Here is a 26,232-nt window from a genome sequence, read left to right as displayed (position 1 = left end):
TCAGCATCCTCAAGCGGCAGCTTACTGCTGAAAGAACAGACTGTCCTTTAAGTCCGTTCCCCATACTTCACAAACACTATTTAAGTCTTTAATTACCTAGCACTCATTATCCACCCTGTGCACCACTACCACTGTCAACCTCCTCCCTTTCCAGTTGCCAGCTTGAGGCAGCCTAGCACATTCAACTTTCCATTGGAGTGGTTGATCATACGTTCAACTAGCATTCCGGCGCTGTCGCCCACATTAGCTGGAGTATAGGAAGGCTTTCCGTTTCTGACTTCACCGAGCTTCATACTACCGTCAGCCATTCCTGCCAACATGCGATCTCTCGCCCCCTTGGCTCTCAGCCTCCTCGGCGCATCAAGCGTAGTATACGCTGCGGACGCCGAGTCTAATGTCATCTCACTGAACACGGAGTCGTTCGAAAGCTTCATGACGGAACATGATCTGGTGCTTGCAGAATTCTTTGCGCCCTGGTGTGGCCACTGCAAGGCTCTCGCTCCCAAGTATGAGGAAGCAGCTACAGAGCTGAAGGCAAAGGATATTCCTCTGGTAAAGATCGACTGCACTGTAGAGGAGGATCTGTGTCGGGGTCAGGGCGTTGAGGGCTATCCGACTTTGAAGATCTTCCGTGGACCCGACTCGAGCAAGCCTTATCAGGGTGCGCGTCAAGCAGAATCGTGAGTTCACCTCGATACTTTCCTGTCATTATCCTTTCCCGTTATCTTTGGCGTGATGGAGTTAATAGATTCTTACTTGACTTCAACCTATCAGCATTGTGTCCTACATGATTAAACAATCTCTTCCTGCCGTGTCACCTGTCGATGGTGAGAACCTTGAGGAGATCAAGACTATGGACAAAATCGTCGTCATCGGTTACATTGATTCGGAAGATAAAACGACACATGACGCGTTCGAGGCCTTTGCCGAATCCCAGAGGGATAATTACCTCTTCGCGGAAGCAAGTGACCCTGCCATCGCCAAGGTGGAGGGTGTCAAACAGCCGGCCTTCGTTCTCTACAAGGATTTCGATGAGAAAAAGGCAGTTTATGATGGCGAGATTGACCAAGAGGCTCTACTCGGCTGGGTCAAGACCGCTAGTACTCCCCTTGTGGGCGAAATCGGACCCGAGACCTACTCTGGGTACATCACAGTAAGTGGATAGCCTGAAAGTTCTAGTCGATCCGATGCCTGCTCTTCCAAAAGTAGGCTTGTGTGTCCTGTCCCACTGATCAATATTCTCGAAGGCCGGCATTCCCCTCGCATACATTTTCGCCGAGACAAAGGAAGAGCGGGAACAGTTCACTGAGGAATTCAAGCCGATCGCGGAGAAGCACAGAGGCTCTATCAACATCGCTACTATCGATGCCAAGATGTTCGGTGCGCACGCAGGAAACCTCAACCTCGATCCCCAGAACTTCCCTGCCTTTGCCATTCAAGATCCTGCCAAGAATGCCAAGTACCCATATGACCAGTCCAAGGAACTCAAGGTGGAAGATCTGGAGATCTTTATTCAAGACGTTCTTCACGGCAAGATCGAGCCTAGCATCAAGTCAGAGCCTATCCCGGAGACTCAGGATGGCCCAGTGACTGTTGTTGTGGCACACTCTTATAAGGAGCTTGTTGTTGATAACGACAAGGACGTTCTTCTAGAGTTTTATGCGCCATGGTGCGGGCACTGCAAAGCGTATGTATTCTCCTACTGTTTTCCATATTCGCCAAGCGGACACAACTGACCAGCTTTGACAGTCTTGCTCCAAAGTACGATGAACTTGCTAGTCTTTATGTCAACAACCCTGACCTTGCGGCCAAGGTTACTGTCGCCAAAATTGATGCGACAGCCAACGATGTCCCTGACCCAATCACTGGTTTCCCAACAATCAGACTGTACCCAGCCGGCGCCAAGGATTCTCCAATTGAGTATGAAGGGTCCCGCACAGTTGAGGACCTCGCCAATTTCATTTTTGAGAATGGTAAGCACAAGGTTGATGCCTATGCGACGCCTGAGGAGCAGCAGGGAGATGCGGACGTCACTACTCCCTCTGTTGCAACCCCCAGTGAAGACGAGGCCCCGGAAGTCGCTAAAGAAGAAGCGGTGGAGCATGATGAACTCTAATTGTTTTGGAAGTTCCTAGTCCCTCTAATGAATTGTATCTTATTATCCTCAATGCTAGTCCCTCTCCGTTTCCGCTCTAGCGCTTATCTCTTTTCTCACCTGCGTATCTGCCAAGGTTGATTTGGCGTCCATTCAAATCGCCAGACCAAGTAAGTCTGGTAATGCAAGACCAATGGGAAACAGGGCTTTCACGTTTTACATGTCTCGGTGTATGGTGCTCATATATCAAGTGCAGGTATGCATTAGTGCGTAGCTGGGAGTCAAACCAGTCTATCCTTGAATTCCTCTTGATCTATATTCGACCCCGTCGCGGAATGATGTGACCCAATCTAGAGCTACTCCATGGGATAAATTTGATAATTAGCGCATTGAAGCATTTACGCGCGTGCCCCTGGTGCCATATGACCACAAATGCATGCGTTAAGAACCACACAACGTATTGTATCGCGACCCCACATTCTATCAACTGTCACCCTGAAATGATCAATTCAATGATGGCGAGTAATTATGCATAGCCTTTGGCTCTTACCCCGAGGTACTCGGGCCAATAGACCATGAGTTATAGGAAGCGTCGTTCTCCCTGACGCTCAAGTGATCAAGTCTGCTGCCGCCAGTACTTCCAATGCATCTAAATCCTCATCGAACTCATCGGCCTTTTCAGTCGGGATGGGGTTTTCCGAGTCATGATGAAATACTTGCTCGTGATGATCATTGGATAATTTCACCGCTGGGTCTTTATGATCGTTTGCCTCATTTGGAGCAGGGCGTTGGATATTGGTGAGAGGATTGTTTGTCTTATTCTTGGAGCTTAGACTCCAGTCGATGATCTCTTCTGGGCCATAACGATTGGATAGCCAATCGTTGCATTTCTTAAAATGTTGGTTGGTGAACTGTAACCGCGAGAATGATCAGCATGGCATTCTGCGCCTGTATGTCCGAAATTGACTCACGAAGCCTCTAGATGCGCTTAACGGACTTGGATGAACCGATTGCAAGACACAGTGCTTCTCTCTATTGATGCCTGTCACCCGTTTCCCGGCCGGCGTCCCCCATGCCAAGAACACAACGCCACGAGTACGAACTCGAGCCACCAAGTCGATGACTTTCTGAGTGAATTGTTCCCAGCCTTTGTTCGAGTGACTGGCAGCTTGATGTGCGCGGACCGTCAAGCATGTGTTGAGAAGAAGGACTCCCCGTTCAGCCCAAGGAGTCAGAAGTCCGCCTTTGTTAGGTGGTCGCTGGAAAGAGGGGTAGTCATTCTTGATCCCCGTATAAATATTGACAAGGGATGGGGGAGCTGGGGTTGGCGGGCGGACGGAAAAAGCCAAACCGTGAGCTTGGTTATGATTGTGATAGGGATCCTGCCCGATCACTACTGCTTTGACCTTGTGTAGAGGGGTATGGCGGGACCTAAAGCTATATTAGCTGTGAAATTCTATTTGATATTCGAGGCTTAAATCACACCAAGAGTAGATTTCCTCTTCTGGGGGAAAAATCTTAGCTCCCGATCGCTTTTCCTGCTGCAGAAAGCGCTTCAGAGCTAGGAATTCCGGCTTCAATACCTCGTCCTTGAGTTGTGCCAACCAACTCTCATCTAAAGTATCAATCTCAAGTTGAAGGAGTTCTCTCTGCTCGGGGTTTAATGAAGCCACCCATTTCTGCTTATCGAAGTTGGACGGAGGCCTGATCGATGGCATAGTTTCAACCAAGACTGAGGGCTTTGGAGCACTGAAGAAAGAAGTTATGCTACTGTTGACCCTGGACTTCTTTCGATCTGCGGCTGGGTTCTTGAGATGATCCGCATCTCGTTTCGTGCCCGCTTGACCGGCCATATTGCAATTGGGTTTGCGTGTTCAGAAACAGCGAGCAGACTTCAAGGATAGTATGTGGTAGGAGGAGGGTGAATGACCAATGGTCGATGGCAATGGCAAGGAGACTCAGGAGGATTGAAACGAGACACAACGGAGCTCACAGGGACCTGGACCTTGTGGAATCACCAGCTCTGACGCATTAAATGGGGCGAACGGATTGGCAAGGGCAGAAATAATGGCAGTATACGGAGTAATTGTGAAACTTTCATGATCAGCTGCAGAGAGAGCATAATTAACGACAGTTCCGAAGCACGCGTCGTGGTCGCGCGCGAGTTTCACGCGTCCTCGGAAATGGAACACCAGCCCGGGCTGACTGACGTTTGAATGCAACAGTAATTTCAGCACCACTGGCATTCGACCCATTTCCCGGTAGGCAAAGTGGTAAGTACTGTACTAGGTATACTATATCTATTTCAATTAACTTGAGTATTACCTATCCTTGGAGAATTCAACCATCTAAAACGTCTCAGTTCAAAGTACTGCTACTAGGATGAGTAGTTCTTTTTCTTCATAAAATACCCTTTATTGCTCTTCCGAAAAGGGGTTTTAAAGGTCTATATTGATATTTATTCTCCTTCTAGGTTTAATATTTTTTTCTTTGCTCATGATACTACGGAGACTGTACTTCTAATAGATCTATATTGTAAACAAAATCAAGCTTCCCGGCTTGACCTTCAAACGTTTGACATAGTTGACATTGAACTTACCACTGGTGTTAATAACAATCCCCTACCCATAGTCCTGTCCATAGAAGGTATAGTACTGTAAATCTAGCTAAAAGTTATTCTAACATATAACGTTACAGGTAAATCACTACCTAGTACAGTACCTACATAGTTACTGGAGCGCGATTGTTCTATGGATTTGTCCTGTATTATACGTAACATCCTATACATTACAGTAATCGATATTTGATACCCCTACTGGGTACAGTACAGTACAGTATAGTATAGTACATGTCGAACGATAGCCTTGACTAACAACTAACGTTAACAACATTTACAGAGTAATGTCTGCAGGTTTCCCCCCCCACCCCCACAGCAGGAATCCATTGAAGCTTTGGGTGTCAACATTTGCAGACAAGGTCGTACAGCGGGTTTGTGTCGGCTAAGTCTCTTTATACTCTCGACATAGGCGCGGCGGGTATTTTTAACACCCACTTCACGCCTTGCGTACCGGTCATATCCCACCGAGATAAGCTATACCTTCGGTAGGTTATGTTTCATATGTGTCATACAGGATAACTAAGTCAACAAGATATGGAACTTGTCTGGCTCGCCGATACACCGCAAGGTAGACGACGCAGTAGGGCTTTGAGGGCATGTGCCCACTGTCAGAGGAAAAAGGTGTGATAGATCCCTCCTGACCTCATACAACTCACACGCCATGACGAAAGTATATGCTGAGCTATACATATATGTGCTCATGATCCCGTATAGAAACGATGCCGTCATCTTGCCACTGAGGATGTTTTTAACCTGCAAAGCAATCAACGCCGTGGAGGCACAGTTCCTGAGTTACCCCAAAGAGAGCAACAGCCCCAGGACAATGTTGCTCAATCGCTTCTTGATACCAATTCATCTACAACGGTTACAACGGTTACAACGGCCCGGACAACATCTATCACTCCGAGTCTCCACAAGAGCTCACGCACAGAACGCTTTGTTGGAGATTTGAACCCAGAAGCCGTAATACGCGAGAAATTAGATTTCGCCAACGGAATCCAGCTGCGAGACCGAATTGGCCTCTGGGTCAGTTCCCCATCTGTTCAGACTCGTGAAGAGCATATATCTCACTCCGAATCTACTCGGGCCCATGATGCTACCAGCCACCACGGCCCCGGGTTGCGATCGGTTGCTTCTTCATTACACCAGCAGTCTGAATTTGCATTCAAGGCCTGTGAGCGCTTGCCTGAATCGACGCGGAATCATCTCCTACCGATCTATTTCACTAAAGTCAATCATATATTGCCCCTTGTCGACCCAGATTCTTTGCTTTCACCTCACGCCGGAGATTCGATATCTGTGTTTCTAGAACGCGCAGTATGTCTAGTAGCAGCAAAAGATCGCGCAGCTGAACCTTATCTGCGCCTATGTGAAGAAGGTCAGGTCATGACGTCCCGTCAATTCTGCTCTGAGATATACGGTGAACTTGTGGTTGCCATGAATGTCGGCTTGGAAGCCGACAGGATCACCCGCATCCGTATTATGGCGCTCATGTCTCTGCATTGCGAAGGCTATGAAGGTGCCGAATCGGCCTCAATGCATCTTTGCCAGGCAATTCACCAGGCTCAGACAGTGGGCCTACATCTTCATCGTCCTGGTCGGAAGCCGGAAGATTCTCTATCAAGTCTCTTTTGGTGCTTATGGACTTTGGACAGAATGCATGCCTGCTTAGGCGGCCGCCCCGTTCTTATGTCTGAACGTGACATCGGAATTGCAAAACCTCGGGTTGATCATTTTGCGACAGAATCGGCTTTCGACATATGGTTCGCGATCTCAGATTTACTCTCAACGGTGATCTCGTTCTACAGACCAGCTTCGGATCACACAGTTGGATGGGAAGCAGAATTCCCCACGTTCGAGAGCATCACGGGGGATCGGTGTTCAGACTTGGATTTTGCTACTTTGGGTATGTTCTGTTCAGATCAAACACCACATCACTGAGTGATCACATGGGCAGATAGAAGCCGTTCTTATGGGCGATCGCTAATAGCAGCAAAGGTTTTCTAGAGCTGTATTACCATTCTGTTTGCATCCTTTCCTGCAGATACAGATTATCTCATCCTGCAGATTTGTCGAAACCTTCGTATGTTCGTCAGGGTCTTGCCGCAGTCCGTATTCATTCCATTGTGGCCACGGAATGCTCCGGAAGTTTACCACCGCTGCCTATTATTCCTTATGCCTTAACGCTCTCTATGGGTGTTTCGTACCAGCAATTTCGCTCAAGCAAACTCATTACTCACCTCGATCGAGCCAAGGCCGGTCTAGAAGCCTGCTGTGTCCTGCTCGAGAGAATAAGTGCCTATTGGTCTACCGCAGAGGCAATGGCCCGACTGGGACGGAAGGCACTTCATCAGATGGACGTTCTGAACCCTAAATACCAGCTGCACGATCATGAAAATGAGCAATCGCTAGACCTACCGAGCGTCTGCACTCCGCGGTCTTCAGAAGAGACCATGCCAGTCTTGTTGCCATCTTCCTCTAATGCTGGCCAAGGCATACATACGGATATCTTGTTGCCTATGTACACACAAGCGCAGCCAACGCCCAATGCTTTGGGGGTACAAAATACCATCAGCTCCGATCCTGAGTGCGGCCAATTCGCTGACATAGACTTCTTATTCGGAGAGTTCCTCGACCTTTCTCTTCCCACTAATTTTTTGGATCCTATTTTTCTAAGCCCGGAACAGCCAGGGGCATGACACTGCGTGGCAATAGAGCATTGACTCGGCAATCACAGTCCATAAAAAATGACTGCGTGAAAAGGCTGTTGTTCTCGGGGGTTCCAGGCTTGGCATTTTACAATCCACTTATCCACTATTCAGGCACGCCTTTCAACATGCCGAAGTATTCTCGTGAGCGAATTGCCGATCATCATCAGTGTGGAAGACCGAGCACTAGTGCCGTTTCAGTGATAAGGACGCAACTGGTACTGTACCAAAATCCCTAGGATTGCGTTCCATAGGTGACAATTGGCAACCGATGGTGAAGACTGGGATCCGGTAGCAGCCGTGCCAACTCAGGAGGAAGTATATGCATGGTATGCATGCACATATCTCATGATTGCAGGTTGGTTGTTGGAATCATAGTAGTGAATCAATAAGTTACCACATGGTCTGTGTCCGTGAGTCTCAAGTCTAGACCCCATCCCGCGCCCCTTTTCGCCTTTACACACTAGAGCCTGGAGAAGAATACGGTAGACTAAGAAAGAAATGATTGGAGGAACTGTCGGCTGATTTGTCCACTGAGCCTTTCGCATGCAAAGTAATTTCAGATGTGACTGTTCCAAGTTGTCCTTTTGAGTTACCTTCTGTTATTCTTCCTTCTTTGATTGATGACTTGAGACGCCACTCCACCACCACCTTCTACTCGGATCCTTCTCTCCCTTCTACCATTTCTGCACACCTCAGTGACTTGTACGATTTGGATCCCCAAGAATTCTGGATCGTCAAAATCTCAGTCAATGAAACATTTGTTCCAGCCAGTGACGAAAATTATTTATCAATTTGTGTGAGATAACACCTTCAGCCCAATCTACCAATCTATTATTGCTCTGGCTGCAAAGAGTCGTAAACGACAAGACAGCTCTCTCTGCTATCCAACCCTCCACCAGGGTGTCGAAAAGCCCGTTCCTCGCAAACGGGTTTTCTCACCAAAATCCTCGCTTTCTTCTGTGTTCGTCGTTTACTTACTGATCTTCGGAGCGCCACTTCTTGCCATCCTTCCAACTCCTGTCTGCCCTCCGGTCGTTGTGCAGAATTCAGCGCCGAGTTGTTCTATGGCTTGAATTGCAATGGGTTCCTCCAATCTGGCTGGATTGTCGGATGGGGTATAGCCTACACATCTCACCTGAATTTCAATCTGTAAAGCAAATGGTTCTCCACAATCGCTACAATCTTTCCTACCGCGAAACGTAAATGGATGGTTTGGAGTGAAATCCAACTTGTGGATCGACCTGTGCAACTAGACAAGCGTGCGAATCTTTATGGCCGGCGTGGTCGCAAAGCGAGGAAACCAGGCCGCCTCAGGTGCTGGCGCCCCTTCTCCGGGACGAGGAGGCGGCATCGCATCCGGCCAAAGGCATACCGGCCAATTTTCGTTGCACCCAATCCCCGAATTGCAGGGTCCCTTTGAAGAGTCGATTGCGGAGACCCGCCATACAGCACGATGGGGCTCAGTCGAGCTTGACGCTCAAACTAGACGCCGAGATCTCCTTGAGACTCCCCAATATGAGCGACTCTGTGGTCGTAAATGGCGCCAAAGAGCCGATGAACGGTAAGTTATTGAGTCACAGTCGCCACAAACGCTTTTCAGTGACATGGCATGCTGAAGTGTGGCAGGTATCATCCACTCTGGAAGCTTACCGCACAGATGTCTTTTGGTGTTCATCTCCTTGTTAGAGGGTTGGCCAAGTCAGATGTGGAAGTTTTGAGAATTCTTCAGTCCCATGTGGACGAAGTGGATGGATTCCTGGGGAGAACTGCGGAGGATTTTTCCATCATACAGCTTGATGTGCGCACACGCATACAGTACCTTAGTCTACCTCTGGAGAACCTAGATGTTTTCGATGAGATGCTGGGGGACCGTAGCTTTCGTCTCTCCATCACTGACTATAACGAGAGGATTGAACATGCAATCACAAGATTCACAATCGCAGTCCAGGACGCCTTGAAGGACATAGAAAAGGGACGGGAAGCGATCGGTGCCCTATGGAGGTACCTTTTTGAATCGGCGAACGAGAATGACCCAATGCCGGGTAGGATGGTAGCGATCTATAATGCCATGCTATCAAACGCAGAGGGCTGGAACAATGCATTCTCAAAACTCCAGCGCAAAGGCGTGGCCCTCCAATACGCACTTGGTCAACTCGGCTTGGCTATAACTGAAATGCAGCGGCGTGTCGGTGTGGCAAGTCGAAGGTCCGTGGTCAGTATCGAAATGTACCATGACGCCCGAGAAGTTGAGTCTTAACACAAACACAGGTCTCCTTCGCACAGCGCTCCAACCGGCTTCTGCGAGGACGATCGCTCAAAGAATGCGTCTCTGAAAAGGACTCAAGCGTCGGAACCCATTTTGCCATATCATCCAAGCCTCTTCCTCGTGCACCAGACCTCCCGCAATCAGCGCCTACTGTGTGGCTGAATGAACGCCGAAGGTTGATGCAGAAAAGTGTTCCAAACTTGAGAGCGGCCGGAAGAAGTACGGAAGAAAGCGCTTCCCAGATGATGGACCGACCAACGTCCGTCAGTGAAGTGCCGGACAGAAAGGCCTCCAAAGTATTTGTCCCCAGCATTCGGCGCAATGTAGTCACGCTCTCGAAATCCAAGTCGAAGCCGACGGAACCTCAAGACCAGTCAGTCCAGCGACCATCCACAGCGCCATCCAGGGCGTCAAGGGCGCGGAGTATCTCTCTGGATCACCTCAAATTCTTGCATAAAAGCCGGAAGCGTGAAGGAGTATTAGCACCGGCCCCCGCCGAACAGCCCCCTATGCCACACGTATCATTGAGGCGGGAGACGATGAAAGCCCAATTGCTGCAGTTCTTCAGGTCCGACCGCGTGCAAGATGCTTGGGAGACTGCAGCACGCAATGAGAAAGAGGCTACTGTTGAGAATAGTTCCGACCTTAAGAAGGACGGACCGTGGAGCAAATTTCAAATCGCATCGTCCAAGAACAACGGTGCGGCGCATGGAGCACATCCCGACGTTCTCGAACCAGCCTCCGCCGAAGACATGGCATGGCTTCCAAAAAAGGACTCGGAAACGCTTAACACCTACTCACTCAAGCCAAAACCCAATACAGCGCCTCGCTTCCACTTGTTCCCCGCCCAGACAAGCCTGCCTCAAGAGATGAAGGCGCTCAAGATCAGGAGTACCACCAACGAGAGTCTCAGAAAGCAAAAAAAATCCTTGCAACCAGTGATTACAGCCCTTCCTTCGATACTCGGGCCAGAGGCACAAAAAACCGACTTGCATCGATCTCCAGCTGCGCAACAATGAACATATTTCCCGGTGGTGTCTCAACCGGGGATCGAACGAAGTTCAGGAAGATTGCTTTTTTTCAGGATGAACCGACCGATGTAAGCGGCTGTTAAGGTGCGTAATACGCCGAGGATGCTGAGATTGAGGCCTGTCATGAGTACAGCCTTCGTTACAACGTTGAGAATTTATGATGGGGGAAGTTTTAGTTTTAAATATCTTACACCTCTTGTGCTTTCGCGGCGGAGGTCTTTTAATTTGGTACACAACCATAGCAACAGCCGATTGATGAAATCAACGAAAGAAGAATTTCGAGTTATACGGTACTTCCTAGAGCTTCGTCGCAAGACAACGCACAAGACCAATTCGTAGAAGGTACCGCAACAATGACCATCCAACATCTTGTAAACCTGAAGACAGATAGTATAGGGATGACAGGCGGACAGTCTTACTTACACCGCTTCTCAACGATGTTAGGGCCATGCTCCTCGAATTCTTTCTTCGAGATCCATAGCTGGTGGAAAGTTCCGAGACTGGCCAGGATACTTCCACCGATCCAAGAGCCAAATTTTCGTTCTGCGGTGTTTCCTGGGGCTGAGATACGCACGCGCGGCCCTGGGTACATCTGCATTAACTCTTGGTTCAGGCGGTCTGTGAACCCGTAGAGCAAGCTTGAGGCGCCTGTCACAACAACATTCGCCAATAGGTGTGGGCGAACGTCCACATCGACGCCATTTAGTGCATTCTTGATCAACTCGGGCACGGTCTGCGCCTGTGTGGCTGGTGGGAACACCGATTCAGGGTCCGGAATCGCGGCCTTGGCGTCGAAGAGCGACTCGACGACTCGATAACGATCGACACCAAAGACCTGATTATAGCCGTCAGGAAACTCGAAAGGCCGCCCAGGACTGGTTTTGGCAAGGTCTTCGTTCAAAACTCCATTTGGACCCGTTCCAGAAAGCCTATTGGGCCCGGGCCAGACCTGGACCACGCATTCCTTAAATTCACACAGCGTGCGCTCCTCAAGTAAAGTGCGATAGGTAGCATGTGGGGCCTTCTCAGGAGAGAAGGTCTTGTACTTGGCTTGTGGAGGCTGTCCGGCATCCACAGCAACTTTGGAGGAGATGAGATAATGGGGTGTTATGGTGATCGGTTGCGGTGTATTCGTCTTGAAGAGAGCGCGGAGCTGCGACGAGATATATTCTCCTCCAAGAGGAGAATGCTGAACTCCTCGCTTCAAAATCATCCCATCATGAACCGGAGTGATAGATACATTGGAAGCACCGATGTCGATAACCAATGCAGAGGCTTTGCCGGCCGCGAAGCTAGAAATGGGAAGTCAAGTCAACATCTTCGATCGCGGTAGATGTTGGCGGTTGATGACTTACGCTGCTAGAACGCCACTCCTCGCTAGATAGAAGGCTGGGGTACCCCATTTTTCCATAGCAATCTCGATGGTCTTCTCGCGAGCCTTTGTGGGGTTCCAACCAGGTTCCGACATCAACAACGGGCTGTCCGCGAGAGGCTTTTCTTCGGTTTCCACACCCTCCATCTCCGTAGGCAGCTCGTTATCTGGAGTGTCATTCAATCCATTCTGCAGGGGATTTCCAGGTCTGGGTCCTGTGAGGCGCGAGGTGAAGGAATATTCCCATACTTTCTCGGCCATGTCCCAGTCTTCTACTATCCCGTCCCGACCCATGGGGTTGTGGACTGAAAGACCAGGACGGGGGGTGACGAAGACATCATCCCCAAATATCAACTTTTCCTGACCATCGTAGGTGTATTTGCCGTAATAAGTCGGAATTAATGATTTCGGTGTATCCTCACCAGCGAATCCAGCGCGTGTTGTGGAATAGCCCGGGTCAAGCACGATCGCAGAAACCTCATCTGTACACATGCCGTGGTCAGCCAGCTAGTTCGTTTCTGCTCGGTCATCATTGGTGCAAAAGCCAGTCTCTTAGCATTTTGCAACCGTAATTTATGACATACCTCCGCCGTATTCGGCTGTTGAGGGTGGAATGGATGGGTTCATGGCCGAAGGTCAAGGAAGGGCACAGCTTGTTCGGGTGAAGAGGTGGGTGTAACGGAAGCTTCGAGCGAAATTGGCTTGATTCAATGCGTGTGACAAGAAGAAAAGAAAGGAAAGAAGGTAGTTAGAAAGAGACCATAGACAAGCCAACTACTTCTGGAGGCCGAGAGGCTTTTGATGGAGGGGGAACGAATGTATCGCACGGCTGGCGGGAAATGAATGGTGATTGCATTGAAGGAATGAATAATCGCCGCGCTTGCCCCCGGCGCCGCAGCTGGTAAGTTACCCCCCGCCAGCGCAAATCGCCATCAACTCCAACATCACCCACCCACTACCAACATCATCGTCGTCGTCTCCAATATCATATATACATCCTTTCTTCTTTGTCCTGGTATATCAACAATCTTGGAACTGGTCATATCTTGCTTATGTGACTATGGATACTGAGATCAATCCGGCTTCTCTCTTCCGCCCAGTGAAGAAGAGAAAGTTCCTGCGACGACGACCGGGGGACAGCGTAGAGGATGCACAAGGTACCACGGCGGATGATTATGGCCAGCTATTAGACGAACTATCCTCTCTGCCTCAGTCGGATGGGTTGGATACGAGCCATAATTTAAATGCTGCTCGCCTTCGGCGGTTACAACGGGCTCGCAAAGGGGGAATTGAATTCTCAACCGCCTCGCGGACAACGTCGAAAGGCGATAATCAGAAAAACATGACATGCGCGACGACCGAGAACATGGAGAGTGAAAGATTGCAAGCGATGTGTGATCGGTTCACGGCGCATACAGGGCAGACGGTGGACGTTGACAAGCATATGTACGAACGGACCCTTCCTAGTTCATCTGCCACTAATCGGTTTGCGATGTTGGCTAACGAGATAAGGATGGCTTATATAGAATCCGAAATGGCCAAGCGTTATCGAGGCAGCGTGTCAGCCGAGGATGTTCGCGAGAGCTCGGCCTCGACAACCACAGCGACAGCTGCCCCGTCGATGGCTGACCTTCCACAACGTGAACCGGCCTCGCTGGGAAAACTACACGAAATTGACCTGGGTCAGGAGACTAAATTGCAAAACATCGCTCGGACTGAAGCGGCTACCAGAAAGCTCGCTGGGAACGATAATGACCTGGCGCTTGCGACAGAAACCGGCTCCAAGGTAACGCCTTCAGGAAAGGAGCAGAGACCATGGCGCAACCGGAAACGACGAACCAGCGAGGACGTTGAGCGAGATCGACTAGTGGAAGAAATTCTACGAGAGAGTAAATGTGAGTTTTCATCTCTTACTGTGAAATCTTCTGAATTTGAGTTCTTACTCTGTCTTAGTGGACGTCTATGATGGCCCATTAGAGGGCGAGGAAGATGGTGCAGGGGCCACAGATGGCCAAGCCGCCGACGACAGGGTGGCAGAGCAATTCCGAAAAGATTTCCTCGATGCCATTCAGTCCCGTCGTCGGGTGGCGCGAGCAAGAAATACGAAATCTACCAAGACCGAAGCCCCCCGAGGGCCGAAGTTAGGGGGCAGTCGAAGTGCTCGAGCTGCTATGCGTGAGATGCAGGAGAAATCAGGACGGAAATGAGCCTTTGCTACGAAACTATTGATTTTACATTAGGAGAGGGGCAGGATACATCACAGCGCGTAGTACTTAGCAGTAATGATAAAAGTAAGAAATGAGCAAACAAGATCAACCAGTGGGTCATCTATATTCGGTACTTTATTGATATCCGCACCACTCTTCAACCACCTCGCCCCTCCCGCCAATTTTTTCTCTCTACACTTCGCCTTCCGTGCACAATGGCTACATTGCATGCTGCGCATTGGGCCGCCTCCCTCACTCTCTCCTCACTCCCTCCTGGCGTCCTCGATGCAGCCGCTCGAAGTTTTTACAATTGGGTGGGTTGCGCGGTTGGGGGTAGCAATCACCCCGCTGTTTCCATCGCACGCAACTCCCTTTCCCGCTTCTTTGGCGCCCCGACTTCGACCTTACTAGGCTCTGGGGGACTTCAGGTGGATGCGCAGCATGCAGCCTTGATTAATGGTATCGCATCGCACGTCCATGATTATGATGACACGCATCTAGAAACCATCATTCATCCGACGGGGCCTGTGGCGGCTGCCCTTCTAAGCATCGCCCAGTCACTCGATCGACCAGTGTCGGGCGCTGAATTTCTCACTGCCCTTGCTGCCGGGATTGAACTCGAGTGCAAGATTGGCCTAGCAGTCTGGCCGAGCCACTACGACGTGGGCTGGTGAGTGCGGGCCAGATAAGTCCTAAGTAGTAAGTCAACTAACAGGCCGTCTGCTCAGGCATATTACTGGATCCACGGGATCCATTGGGGCAGCCGTAGCGGTGTCGCGGCTCCTGAACCTCTCCCCAGAGAAGACAGCCCATGCAATTGGCATTGCTGCCACTCAAGTAACTGGCCTTCGCGAAATGTTTGGCTCGCATACCAAATCCTTCCATCCGGGTCGGGCAGCCCAGAACGGACTTTTGGCCGCTATACTGGCGTCAGACGGGTATACCAGCTCCGTGCAGGCCTTGGAGGCCAAGCGAGGCTGGGTACAGGTCACCAGCCATGATAATAGGCTTGAAGAACAGATGGCCAGTTTGAAAGCAGGAGATCTATGGGAACTCGAGAAAAACACTTTCAAGCCCTTCCCATGTGGTATTGTCAAACATCCGGTCATCGATGGTTGCATCTGGCTGCATGACGAGTTGCGCAGAAGAGGAATACCGCTAGAAGCTGTGAACCAGATTCGAGTCACTGTTCATCCATTGGTATTAGAATTGACCGGCAAAACTCATCCTGTTGATGGGCTGCAGGCAAAATTCAGCGTTTATCATGGCGGGGCAGTCGCTCTGATATATGGCAAGGTAACGCCAGCGCAATACGAGGACGCAGTTGTAACCGATCCTGAAACAATCCGGATGCGCGAGAGGATTATTGCTACAGTGGCGGAAAATATTCGCACGGACGAATGCCAGATTGTGGCCGAGCTTGGAGCGGGCGATGATACTATTGTACGGCACGTGGACCATGCCGTTGGCAGTCTTGATGCGCCGATGACCGACGGTCAACTGATGGGGAAATTCACCGGCCAGTGCATCCCCATCTTAGGGTCAGAACAGACGAAAAAGGCCAGTGACTGGTGCTGGAACATAGCGGCAAAGGACGACATCCGAGAAATTGGACGGTTCCTTTAGAATTGCCGCTATCTATCAAGTTATGAGCTTGTATACAAAATAGGACCTCATCAGCACATAGGACAGCTGCATGCTCTAAATAGATTTCTACTCCAGAATTCTGTTAAATCTCGACGGTGCGATCATTCGTCCTGTCCTTTGATCCAAGCAATATCTCAGCCTGGATTGTACCGAGTGACGGGGTGAATGGAGCTGTTCCCGACCGAGTCCTGAGTATACTACTCCCTGATCGAGGGCCCACCAAGATAGAGATTATGACTCGGATAACTCTATCTGGGTACACAGAGATATTCATAACTTGGATCTTCTGAAAAAAGTTGTTGATTTAACGATTGATGGATTTCTAGCGAATCTTGGGCCATTGCGCTGGGGTATAATTTAGCTGGCTAAGCAGAGTATGTGAAAGCCTTTTTATCCTTTAAGTGGACAGGAACCTGTGTGACTCGGGACTCAGATATGATATGGATACAGTATGGATTCCCGTATTTAGCCCTACCCACGTGGATGCACCTGTTTCTGTCAACGTTGAAGTTCCAAGTTGCTGCCCGGAGAAAAATGAGCTTTCTGAAATCCTGTCCGTCGAAGCAATGAGAAGTAATCGTAAGATTGACGTGGGCGTGGTTTAATTAGCTCGCTCGCTCGTGTCATAGAGCACCCCCCCCGGGGCCCTCCTCCTCTCTCCCTCAAAAGGCTAAGCTTCACTCTATGAGCCCCCAGAAGGAAATACTGGCCCACCTGGTTCTATCTCTTAAGCGAAGCTTCAGAGCTAGACCAAAATCATGATAGTAGATGGCGATGGAATACTCGGATAACATTGATGCAGGATCGGATCCGCGATTGATCGGTTTGTAAAGCCATAGAGAAGAGTTTTTGCTTTCTGCCTGGTCTGCTTGAGTCCTTGTCTGGTACAAAATAACATGTCGTCACTACGTGAGGGTACTACATAAGTAGGTAATTAAAAAATTGTTTCCTACGGAGGTTTCCAAGTTGTCGCCGAAATGCGTGGCGGACGGGTGTGGCCCAAGTCTGGCTGTCTACGTTTGGCTCATTGTCCGGGACTCTGGGGCGATTTCAGGATGGTGGGGCTGGGCGGCAGCCTGGAGGCTTTCAATTTGTTTCTTTGTTTGTCCCAGAAGAGTGAGAGAGGTTGGTTGGTTGGTTGGTTTATTTGGGGTTGTCTTTCGACTCAGTACAGCAGTACTTGAGGTAGTCTAGGTAGGTAAGTATGTCCCCAGCTATGAGTGTCTCTTTGTCAGGTGGTTAAGTGGTTCTTGATTTACCCCCCCCCCCCCCCTTTTTTTTTTCTTCTCTCTGCCCTCTTTATGCTTTATGCCAATGCCATCTCTCGCGGCTAAGCCAACACAGGCAGAAAATACTGTTCTTCTATTAGCGAAGAGTTGCATTTTGAATTGATAGACCCCAGTATATTGATGACCTATCGTCACCTATCCGTGCCTGAGTCGACAATTATTACGCCAATAATAATTGGGAGGAGTGGTCTGGAGAGTCTAGAGTCTAGACTGGGATAGGCACCAATTGCCAGCAACGGGCTGAAAACAATTGGGCCCGTTCCCGACCCGTCACTGACACCAACCAAGAACCGTGGTTGGTATTGCGTTTAAAGGAAGAAGGGAGAGAGTAAAAGAAGGGGTGGAGGGGGGTCGGGAATGAAATTATATTTAGCAATATTAGGGAAGTTAACCTTCAGTAAACCAAGTTACAAGTTACTCAGTATTATTCTGTAAGCAGTGAATAATCTTGCAAGTATTCTACAGGGTTTCATTGCCACCCTCTGGCAATGTGAACTTCAAATTGAGACAACCTATAAGTAGATACTCGGAAGGATTAAAAGCAACCAGGTACTGTATGTACTGTATCTAAATTACATGAACCAACAAACCAGGAGTGAAGTATGACTAATCTTGATTCAGTGCAGTGGGGGGGCGGCTGCCATCAGCCTATCAGTAGCCCATGTTTCATCTTTGCAGCCCCTGGCTAATACTAATCAGGCTTTAGTGGCTCATCCCGCTCCGCCCGCTCGGGCGCTTCAATATCCAGTCATGCCAATCTCGGTATAAGAGACTAATAATGGAAGGATGATTGCTCTGTTCTGAGTCTTCAGTAGTAGGTTCCAGTTAGTGAGTCTAGTGTACTTAGTACAGTACCGAAGTTTACTATGTAGTAGTCTCGTCGAACTGTAAATTATCAGTAGGTTGGCTAGGGGAGTTGTAGCAATCTCTCTACTCCGTACTCTCTCTCTCTTCCTACTCTTTCTTTCTTCCCCCTCCTCTCCTCCCTCTCCCTCCCCTTTACCGTTTGCTTGCTTGTCTCCATCTTTCTTACCCTTACCCACCTTCCCATCCACACACTCATTATCGCTAGTCTATACGTTTCCTCCCTCTTTTGCACACTTTTTCTTTCTACGTCTTCCGCAATCCGCTTTGTCTGCTTTCGCCTTGGTCATCATTGACGACAATCAGTTCCCTTTGGACATTCTATCGCTTTGTCTTGCTCTCACTCTCGCTCCATCCATTGCCCACCACTCTTTCTTACCTGCTGCCTCGGAAGAATCAAGCAAGTTTTGATCCGACCTTAGCTAGTGCTCCTGTGAGGTGCTGCGAGAGCTCTCTGGCAAGCTAACACGGCGTTTATCATCATCCGAGTGAACGTATCTTACAAGTGCTGGACCTACAAGAGATAAGGTGGTCTAGTAACTGTGGGATCTTGGGCACTGCCTCGCTGTTCATTTAGTCATACGACTCCTATTCCGCCATTCATCGCCGACCCGATCTTCAGTCCTTGTTGCTGTCCTTCCGTTCTGTCCAGGTTGATCCTGTTGACCCCTCGGGGACCCCGTTCATATCAAGTCGCTGTGCGATTTGACCGAATTACGGCTTCGGTACATATCTTATTCTAATGGTCGCCGCCTCGACTGGCTTTACCAATATCACCACCATCTTAGCGCAAGAATTAGAGGTTCTTGATGTTAGCACTTTGAATTCCGGAATCCGACGAATTGTGCTATTTGTCAACCAAAATGCGGACCACTCTCGTTTCATATTCCACGCTCACTACCTTGGGCTTGTGGGCTTCCCAGACGCTCGCTGCGGATACATTGAGCACTAATGGTTTGTCAACATGCCTGACGGACTCGGCCATTGAAGTCAATAATCTTGATGTCACGTACACCAAATCAACCAATGAACTCGTTTATAACGTCGGCGGTACCAATACGAAAGAACAGAATGTTACTGGCTCCATCACAATCTATGCGTATGGCAGTCAACTCTACTCGAAAACATTCGATCCCTGTGGCACCGAGTATTACACGGCAGCCCTGTGCCCCGTGCCGGCCGGCAGCTTTACGGCCCAGGGACAGATGCAGGTTCCTGATTCCATTGCAAGTCAAATCCCCTCCATCGCATTCGCTATCCCAGATCTGGATGGCCAAGTGAAGCTTGAGTTGCTGTCGAAGGATAAAAACGATGACGAGCTGGCTTGCATCCAAACAGAGTTGAGTAACGGCAAGACAATGCAGATTGCAGGTGTCTCTTATGCTGCTGCTGGCGTAGCGGGGGCGGCTCTAGCTGTGAGCGGGTTGTCCGCTCTAGGTGCTGCTGGTCACCCTGGAGCTTCATCATCCAGCCCATCTTTCGGCGATGTTATGACCTGGTTTCACACCATGGCGACTAATGGTATGCTTAGCGTCAATTATCCTACGGTCTACCGCAGCTTTTCCAAGAATTTTGCCTTTAGCACAGGCCTGATCCCGTGGGGCCAGATGCAGGAGTCCATTGATAGCTTCCGCCGGGTGACAGGCGGAAATCTGACCGAAAACAGCTACGAATATCTCCTAAACGCCACCCTGGTGTATTCAAGCGGTTCCACGTCAAACTCGAGCAAGTCGAAGCGTGCCCTTGACTGGGCTGCTGGTGCTGCCAACCTCGTCGCCCGCGATCTCACGACGTCAAACTCCACTACCACCAACAGTACCACCAACAGTACCAGCAGTAGCAGTGGATTGCAACATATGGTATCGGGGATCGAGGCCTATGCAGAGCAATTGACTGTGCCGCAGGGGAATACCTTTATGACTGTGCTGCTTATCTTCGCCATTCTCATTGCCGCCATCACTGTGGGAATTTTGCTCCTTAAAGTCATCCTTGAAGTATGGGCTTTGTATGGGTCTTTCCCTCAGAAGCTCTTCAACTTTCGCAAGGACTATTGGGGTCTCCTCGGGCGGACAATCACCAATTTAATCTTGATTCTATATGGGATCTGGGTCATCTGGTGTGTCTACCAACTTAGCAGCGGAGATTCCTGGGCTGCAAAAATTCTGGCTGCCGTTGCTCTGGTTGTATTCACAGCCGTGCTCCTGTTCTTCGGCCTTCGGATTGCTTATCTGGCACGGAAGTTCAGAAAGTCTGAAGGCGACGCATCTCGCTTGTACGATGATAGCGAAACCTGGCGCAAGTACAGTCTTTTCTACGACAATTACAAGAAGGATTATTGGTGGATTTTCGTACCCGCCATTGTATACATGTTCGCTAAGGGGTGCATTATCGCGGCGGGTAATGGCCATGGGCTGGCGCAAAGTGCGGGTCAGCTTATCGTTGAAGCGCTTATGTTGGTCATGCTACTGTGGAATCGCCCATACGTTGTGAAATCGAGCCAATGGATCAACACCAGCGTGCAAGTAGTACGCGTTCTGTCGGTTGTTCTTGTTTTGGTGTTTGTGGATGAGCTCGGCCTATCAGAGACAACCAAGACGGTCACCGGAATTGTTCTCATCGCGGTCCAGGCTGGCTTCACCGGCATCTTGGCCATTCTAATCTGTGTCAACGCGATTCTCCTCTGCTGTCGCGAGAATCCTCATGCGAAGCGGAGACGAGAGGCCGGTAAGTCGCAACAATTCCGAATATTGGACCTAATTACAAGGCTATATACTAATCGTCTCAATCTGCTCTTACAGACAAGATGAATCGCGACATGGACGATCTGACCCCCTTGGACGCCCGCGAGTCTCTCCTGATGGACAACCCTCCTCGTAAAGATTACGCCGAGATGAGCAAATTCAATTTCACCGGTCCCTACGAGCCATACCGTGACCAGTTCGATCACAAAGGGCGGCAGAGTCCCACTGGGAGTCTGGATCGATTAGTTGGGTCTGGTTATAACCTTGAAGAGCAACACGATCGTGCTGTAAGCCGTGAGAGTCGGCGCAGCCGTGACAGTCATGATGCTCCTGAAAGGCACCATGCCACTACCCCCGGCTATGGGTTCGCTTATTGATCCTCCATCTGGGATAAATTGGGATTTACGATTTGTGTTATATTCTTTTCTCCCGGCGTGGAACTCTTTCTTGGACATAGATTTTTTTTGTGTCAGTTTTCATCAAATTTAGCGTACTTTTGTGGTGGTGGTGGTTTGCACTTGCTTCTGGTATCCTCGCTGTTTAGCTCCCTCCACCATCAACATCTTTACCCCATAAGGTCTGTTATTTGAACCATATCCAAGATATCAGTCTTAATAGTCATGCTTATCGCAAGCACGGACCCTAAGCATATACTCCGGGATGCCTTCTTTCCATGTAAACTGCCACTAAGCTGGGCCTGGCTCTTTTTTGCTATTCCTATATTGAGACTGATGCCCTCAGGCTACCAAGTTGGCTACGCATAATTTAGGTATGCACAGAAGATTCGTTCCACCGCATAAACCCAGGTTTTTGTTACATAAAGCGATAGCAAGACAGGATTGAGAACAGAATAAAGACCATAGCAATCCATGCCAGATGCCATGCACAATTTGGATTAGTTCGCACGCACACACCGCGGGAGAAAAGAACAATGAGAGGAAGAGAGTGTAAGAGATACAGTACGAACAGTCAAAAAAAGGGAAGGGGCAGGGAAGAAAGAAGATAGGCAACAATAATCGGGCGTGGCCATGCATATTTCAAGGGTTTTGTAGTATCAAAGGTCACTATTGCTGCTGGAGGATCATGCCATTTTGGATTGGTGGCCAGCGAGAGAGTTGAAGCTCTTTCACGTCGCGAAGAATAGAACAAATGGTGGAAGGGCACCACCGAGGAATCTGACTGATTGATGAAGATCCCAAGGGGGAGGTAGCATTGGAGACTGACCGCACATGTACAAGCGTGTGGAAATGAAAAGCACAAGAAGCGAAGGGGGAAAAAAACCATGTCCTCAACCGCGCGAGTAAGGGTGGAAGCCCCGGTGACCTCCACGGCCTCCACCGCGATAGTTAGCGCCTGGCTTGCCGGCATTCTTCGGGCCGGTTGGAGCATTGGCTGGAGCAGCACTTTGAGGTTGCGGAGTCGGACCTTCATGTTTCGGTGTTAGCATATTCGGGCAGATAAGGAAATTGACAGGCAGGAAGGACCTGGGGATAGCAGGATAGGAAAAACATACCGCGTCCCATGCTCCCCGCGCGGGTCATGGCCTGGGGCCCGGTCGGGATGTTCGGCTGAGGTACTTCATCATACATACCTTCCCAAGAAGTTGGCCCACCTTGTTGGTAGGGAGAGAAAGCTCGGTTTTCCATGGCTCGGCGTGCCTGTTGCTGCTCGTACTTTTGTTGCTCAAAGGCGATTTGCTCCTGAGCATTGTAGCCAGGTCCACCACGATGATTCGAGTAATTCCCGTTTGCGTTGGCTGCGGCCATGTTCATTCCATTGCCCCCACCCCCCATCTGACCGGCCATGCTTCCGGAACTGCTGGCTTGACCTTGATTCTGCATCTGCTGCATCTGCTGCATCTGCTGCATCATGGCGGGATTCATCATGTTCGGTGCCATTGTTTGGGGCGTTGCGCTCTGCGACGGAGGGCTAAGACTCTCTTGTGGTGCTTGATTGTTCCCCATCTGCATTTGCTGCATCTGTTTCATTTGCTGCATCTGTTGCATCATGGCTGGGTTCATCCCGCCCATTCCCATCCCGCCCATGCCTTGGCCTTGAGCCGCAGCAACGGCCATCTGCTGTTGCATCAGGGCAAAGTACTGCTGCATCCTCTGCCAATACTGGGCCATCATCTGGGGGGTGAGTCCACCAGCCATGCTACCTTGGCCTTGGGCACCGGCTTGTGGTTGCGAACCATCGCTTCCCATTGCGCCACCGTCACGGAAACCTTCCCTGCCACGGCGGAATCGGCGGTCTTCCTCATCGCGCAGATTTCCTCTTGGTTGGGCTTTCTTTACCTCAATCGGCTTCCCGAGGATTTCCAGAGGACGGGAGAGAGCCGCTTCGACGGCCGCTTCACTGTCAAAGGTCACGAATCCGAAGCCACGGGGACGACCAGTATCCTTGTCAATCATCAGGGTGGCATCAATCACACGCCCAAATTGGGTGAAGAAATCTCTGAAGTCATGTTCATTTGCCTCTTGGCTCACGCCACCAACAAATATTTTACTGGTCTTTTCCTGTTCGTCACGCGGGATTGCACGCTTGGGATCAATCTGCCACATCATGGTCAGCCGTTGACGAACTTTAAACCCAGTACGGGAAGGAATGTGTGACGGAGGCTCTTACAATCTTGCCATCCAGATAGTGTTCCTTAACCATGACGGTATTGACAGTTTTCGGGTCTCTGAATGTCAAAAATCCAAATCCTCTGGAGCGACCCGTAGCACTATCTCGCATCACAGTGCATTCTTGTACCTCTCCAAACTGAGAGAAGTAATCTTTCAGGGACTCTAATCGAACTTGTCAGATAACTTATGGGCGAAGAGGAGCAGCCGCAGCCAGCCATGGGGAAGTACATACGATCCGTAGTCTCCCAGTTCAAGCCACCAATGAACATTTTCCTGGCCATGACACGATTAGCAAACGCTGTACTGCAATCTCTCAAGCAGTAAACGCTATGAAGAACATTTGGGGAAGGGAGCGCAATTGAACTCCGAATGAATTATTGAAACATAACAGCAGCAAGAATATCCAGAAAAATGACAAAGGAGATGACTGCCCCAGCGATGGACCATTGACTGCCGCGAGGGACGGGGTAGGATGATCTGCTCCATTCGTTGCAGCTCGATGATTCTGGATGCTGTGAAGGAACTGGATCAAGCGATGCTTGCTGTATAGGTCTGAGTATTGGCCGGTGCACGGCTTGTTATTGGACACGAGCCAATCTATTTTTGGTGCCTCTCTGTCACTATGACAGAAGCATCGTCTGAACCCAGAAAGACGCCGAGAGTCTGGAAAAAAGGCTTCAACATCGCGGGTCGGTCTGGGCCACCAATACATTGCCAGGGATCTCCATGTCCAAGACAGTCATTATGTCTCCTAGTCAGGAAGCAACACTGGTTTACAACACCATCCAGTGAGATGAAGACCAAACGCGGTTTCCAGCATCGAAAAGGTATGTGGCAGGTGTCACCACAGGTTGGAGCATGTGAGGCGGATGGATTAAGTCCATTTTCTTTCCCTTCTTATCTGTCTGTCTGTCTGTATGCTTGTCTGTCTGTCTGTCTGTTTGGCCAAAGAATCTTCTGCCTGTCTGTCTAATCAAGTCCGAAGCTAGGTAATCTGTTCGAGAACCTCCCAAACTAGACAGTCAAGGTCTCATTCCTTGCTGTGCTCTATCATGATATATCGACATGAAGCTATATAGTATCGGGTGTACTATAATCGCTTGTAGCACGGCCTCATAAGCTAGGGGCCCGAGAACTGTCTTCCTGAGTCTTAAATCGTTGCCGTATCGCCGACAGATCTTTCACACGAGCCTCGTAACGTGGGGGGGGAGGGGGGTGAGTACTAGACGAAATTCAACATCGCCAGCGAGGATATCCTCTTAATATCAAATTTTTTGTTCAAGGCCGAGATGTCTTTTCCATCTAGAAACCACGATCGACCCAAAACAGGAGAAATCCTTGACTGGAACCTGACCCTTTCGCACACAGCACCAAGACCCCGAAACTCAATCGACTTTCAATAACCATTGTTGGGGCTGGATGGGGCCCCGATGAATAGTGTGCAAGAATCGCTCATGTCTCGCTTGATACATGAGGCCCGCGCAGTGGCAACATTCAGATACTGACAAATCCCCTCTTGATGACCAGGGATAAGACGAGAAATGAGGAAAGGGGATGAGAAGCAATTTTGGTACTGTGACCACCAAAATCACAAGCGCAACGAAGAGTGCATGATACGAATAAAACACGATGTAGGGATCTTCGATTGAAAATAGTACTCACCCGTCTTCTTTGATTCCGGTCCCCTGAGGTTCGGAGTCGCCCACTGGAGTGGCCAAAGGGTTCGGAAAGCCAGCGCCTCCGTTTTCTCCTCCCACATGATTGCCAGGCTGGTGGGAATAATGATAGGATCCGCCCACTTCAACATCACCATGGTGCTGATCCGCATATTGCGTATGCGGTTCAGTCGCGGGAACCGGTGGAGCGGCGGTGATAGGGTCTGAAACTTGTGGAGGCTCTACAACAGACGTCGTGTGAGCCGTAGTGTCGTCGGCATCGTACCTAGAATTGCGGATACCGAGCGTCAGATGATGTCTTCCACTGGGATAATTGACGGGAGCGCCCTACAAATCGGCGAAGAGGTCTTCCTCAACATCCTCAGGTTCAGCCATAATCGCGAAGTGACTGGGTTGAAGATGCTAGGAAGCGGAAAGCGTGAGAGGAATGGTAATGTAATTTCTAGAGGTAGCCAACACCGGCTGGTGAACTGGAATTGATTCAAACAAGACTCAACCGGGAATATTATTGAGTCAGGCAGTGCGAACTGCTACCAGGTTCAAAAGTCTAGTGCCAGGAAAAGAAAGTGAGGGGGGGAGAGTGATGGAATGAAAAAGAATTATCGAATAAGAGAAAGGACGTTGGAGGGAGGTGTAGATGCAGGAGGAGAAAGAAGAAGAGAGAGAGAGAAGAGAGGAAAGTAGGAGCGGAGGAGGTTGGATTGAGGCGGGTAAGACTGTATGGTAGGTAAGTGACCATATGATACGTGTAAAGTACATGTAAAGTACTGTACATGCCTCTGGTAACTGAGTGACCTGTGGTAACCGCAATACCATGACTGACAGACTGAGTAGCGGCCATGACGAAACAAAGCTCAGCATTCCTCCAACCACTATTATCATCTTGTAGTAGTTAGTGTTATTATCAAGTGATGCTCCCCTGGATTGACGGTGTAACATTTGGGAGCTTGCAGCCTCTTAGTGCAAGCGAGACAAGAGAAGAATACTGTACTGTACATTATCTGCTCCAATCTAGCGGAATACTAGTTACTACTTACTTACTGTATGTGCATAACTGTACATACTGTACATACATACCTCCATACA

At 49.6% G+C, this 26,232-nt stretch overlaps 11 protein-coding genes across 11 annotated transcripts; 6 read left to right on the top strand and 5 right to left on the bottom strand.

Moving 5' to 3' along the window:
• Positions 1–65: 65 nt before the first annotated feature.
• Positions 66–2,301, top strand: pdiA (protein disulfide isomerase PDI1). The gene is made up of 4 exons (XM_025637843.1): positions 66–680; positions 775–1,153; positions 1,248–1,687; positions 1,750–2,301. Exons 1-4 carry the CDS (start codon positions 319–321, stop codon positions 2,114–2,116), a joined length of 1,548 nt encoding a protein of 515 aa, XP_025495133.1. The 5' UTR covers positions 66–318; the 3' UTR covers positions 2,117–2,301.
• Positions 2,302–2,715: 414 nt separating this feature from the next.
• On the bottom strand, positions 2,716–4,169 carry BO82DRAFT_303892 (uracil-DNA glycosylase; the record flags this gene model as incomplete). Its single annotated transcript, XM_025632167.1, has 3 exons — positions 3,581–4,169; positions 3,067–3,526; positions 2,716–3,006 (listed from the first exon to the last, which is right to left on the bottom strand). Coding segments are annotated over exons 1-3 (1,119 nt in total), but the record flags the coding sequence as incomplete, so codon positions are not given.
• Positions 4,170–5,246: 1,077 nt separating this feature from the next.
• On the top strand, positions 5,247–7,411 carry BO82DRAFT_276456 (transcription factor domain-containing protein; the record flags this gene model as incomplete). Its single annotated transcript, XM_025631147.1, has 3 exons — positions 5,247–5,333; positions 5,427–6,618; positions 6,711–7,411. 3 exons carry the CDS (start codon positions 5,247–5,249, stop codon positions 7,409–7,411), a joined length of 1,980 nt encoding a protein of 659 aa, XP_025495131.1.
• Positions 7,412–8,754: 1,343 nt separating this feature from the next.
• BO82DRAFT_265277 (uncharacterized protein) lies at positions 8,755–10,684 on the top strand (the record flags this gene model as incomplete). Its single annotated transcript, XM_025630948.1, has 3 exons — positions 8,755–8,984; positions 9,050–9,635; positions 9,692–10,684. Coding segments are annotated over 3 exons (1,809 nt in total), but the record flags the coding sequence as incomplete, so codon positions are not given.
• Positions 10,685–10,886: 202 nt separating this feature from the next.
• On the bottom strand, positions 10,887–12,941 carry BO82DRAFT_429868 (actin family protein). The gene is made up of 3 exons (XM_025640576.1): positions 12,677–12,941; positions 12,076–12,574; positions 10,887–12,012 (listed from the first exon to the last, which is right to left on the bottom strand). Exons 1-3 carry the CDS (start codon positions 12,717–12,719, stop codon positions 11,136–11,138), a joined length of 1,419 nt encoding a protein of 472 aa, XP_025495129.1. The 5' UTR covers positions 12,720–12,941; the 3' UTR covers positions 10,887–11,135.
• A 211-nt stretch (positions 12,942–13,152) lies between these two features.
• BO82DRAFT_372206 (telomere length and silencing 1 family protein) lies at positions 13,153–14,299 on the top strand (the record flags this gene model as incomplete). The annotated part of the gene is made up of 3 exons (XM_025637307.1): positions 13,153–13,538; positions 13,605–13,987; positions 14,046–14,299. The coding sequence occupies 3 exons, from the start codon at positions 13,153–13,155 to the stop codon at positions 14,297–14,299; spliced, it is 1,023 nt and encodes a 340-aa protein (XP_025495128.1).
• A 174-nt stretch (positions 14,300–14,473) lies between these two features.
• On the top strand, positions 14,474–16,412 carry BO82DRAFT_429866 (MmgE/PrpD family protein). The gene is made up of 2 exons (XM_025640575.1): positions 14,474–14,969; positions 15,028–16,412. Exons 1-2 carry the CDS (start codon positions 14,515–14,517, stop codon positions 15,923–15,925), a joined length of 1,353 nt encoding a protein of 450 aa, XP_025495127.1. The 5' UTR covers positions 14,474–14,514; the 3' UTR covers positions 15,926–16,412.
• Positions 16,413–18,962: 2,550 nt separating this feature from the next.
• BO82DRAFT_276357 (transient receptor potential ion channel family protein) lies at positions 18,963–21,217 on the top strand (the record flags this gene model as incomplete). The annotated part of the gene is made up of 2 exons (XM_025631144.1): positions 18,963–20,823; positions 20,898–21,217. 2 exons carry the CDS (start codon positions 18,963–18,965, stop codon positions 21,215–21,217), a joined length of 2,181 nt encoding a protein of 726 aa, XP_025495126.1.
• A 301-nt stretch (positions 21,218–21,518) lies between these two features.
• On the bottom strand, positions 21,519–22,071 carry BO82DRAFT_213571 (uncharacterized protein). The gene has a single exon (XM_025630722.1). The coding sequence runs from the start codon at positions 21,872–21,874 to the stop codon at positions 21,578–21,580; it is 297 nt and encodes a 98-aa protein (XP_025495125.1). The 5' UTR covers positions 21,875–22,071; the 3' UTR covers positions 21,519–21,577.
• A 57-nt stretch (positions 22,072–22,128) lies between these two features.
• BO82DRAFT_362271 (heterogeneous nuclear ribonucleoprotein HRP1) lies at positions 22,129–23,751 on the bottom strand (the record flags this gene model as incomplete). Its single annotated transcript, XM_025636844.1, has 4 exons — positions 22,129–22,265; positions 22,354–23,395; positions 23,469–23,632; positions 23,703–23,751. 4 exons carry the CDS (start codon positions 23,749–23,751, stop codon positions 22,129–22,131), a joined length of 1,392 nt encoding a protein of 463 aa, XP_025495124.1.
• Positions 23,752–24,682: 931 nt separating this feature from the next.
• Positions 24,683–25,607, bottom strand: BO82DRAFT_213561 (uncharacterized protein). Its single transcript, XM_025630721.1, has 3 exons — positions 25,478–25,607; positions 25,133–25,411; positions 24,683–24,932 (listed from the first exon to the last, which is right to left on the bottom strand). Exons 1-3 carry the CDS (start codon positions 25,519–25,521, stop codon positions 24,923–24,925), a joined length of 333 nt encoding a protein of 110 aa, XP_025495123.1. The 5' UTR covers positions 25,522–25,607; the 3' UTR covers positions 24,683–24,922.
• Between the last annotated feature and the right edge of the window lie 625 nt (positions 25,608–26,232).

This window comes from Aspergillus uvarum, assembly GCF_003184745.1.
Source record: "Aspergillus uvarum CBS 121591 unplaced genomic scaffold BO82scaffold_9, whole genome shotgun sequence".
NCBI lineage: Eukaryota > Fungi > Ascomycota > Eurotiomycetes > Eurotiales > Aspergillaceae > Aspergillus > Aspergillus uvarum.
This window is presented reverse-complemented; position numbering and strand designations above follow the sequence as displayed.

Bases quoted from the DNA above. Each gene is read 5' to 3' on its own strand.
- pdiA (XM_025637843.1), top strand. From the start codon at position 319: ATGCGATCTCTCGCCCCCTTGGCTCTCAGCCTCCTCGGCGCATCAAGC. The intron at 1,154-1,247 runs GTAAGTGGATAG...ATATTCTCGAAG, and splicing joins CCTACTCTGGGTACATCACA to GCCGGCATTCCCCTCGCATA. The intron at 1,688-1,749 runs GTATGTATTCTC...CAGCTTTGACAG, and splicing joins TGGTGCGGGCACTGCAAAGC to TCTTGCTCCAAAGTACGATG.
- BO82DRAFT_429868 (XM_025640576.1), bottom strand. From the start codon at position 12,719: ATGAACCCATCCATTCCACCCTCAACAGCCGAATACGGCGGAG. The intron at 12,575-12,676 runs GTATGTCATAAA...GCATGTGTACAG, and splicing joins AACAGCCGAATACGGCGGAG to ATGAGGTTTCTGCGATCGTG. The intron at 12,013-12,075 runs GTAAGTCATCAA...TCCCATTTCTAG, and splicing joins AGGAGTGGCGTTCTAGCAGC to CTTCGCGGCCGGCAAAGCCT.
- BO82DRAFT_429866 (XM_025640575.1), top strand. From the start codon at position 14,515: ATGGCTACATTGCATGCTGCGCATTGGGCCGCCTCCCTCACTCTCTCC. The intron at 14,970-15,027 runs GTGAGTGCGGGC...CCGTCTGCTCAG, and splicing joins AGCCACTACGACGTGGGCTG to GCATATTACTGGATCCACGG.
- BO82DRAFT_213571 (XM_025630722.1), bottom strand. From the start codon at position 21,874: ATGCATGGCCACGCCCGATTATTGTTGCCTATCTTCTTTCTTCCCTGC.
- BO82DRAFT_213561 (XM_025630721.1), bottom strand. From the start codon at position 25,521: ATGGCTGAACCTGAGGATGTTGAGGAAGACCTCTTCGCCGATTT. The intron at 25,412-25,477 runs GTAGGGCGCTCC...CCGCAATTCTAG, and splicing joins GAAGACCTCTTCGCCGATTT to GTACGATGCCGACGACACTA.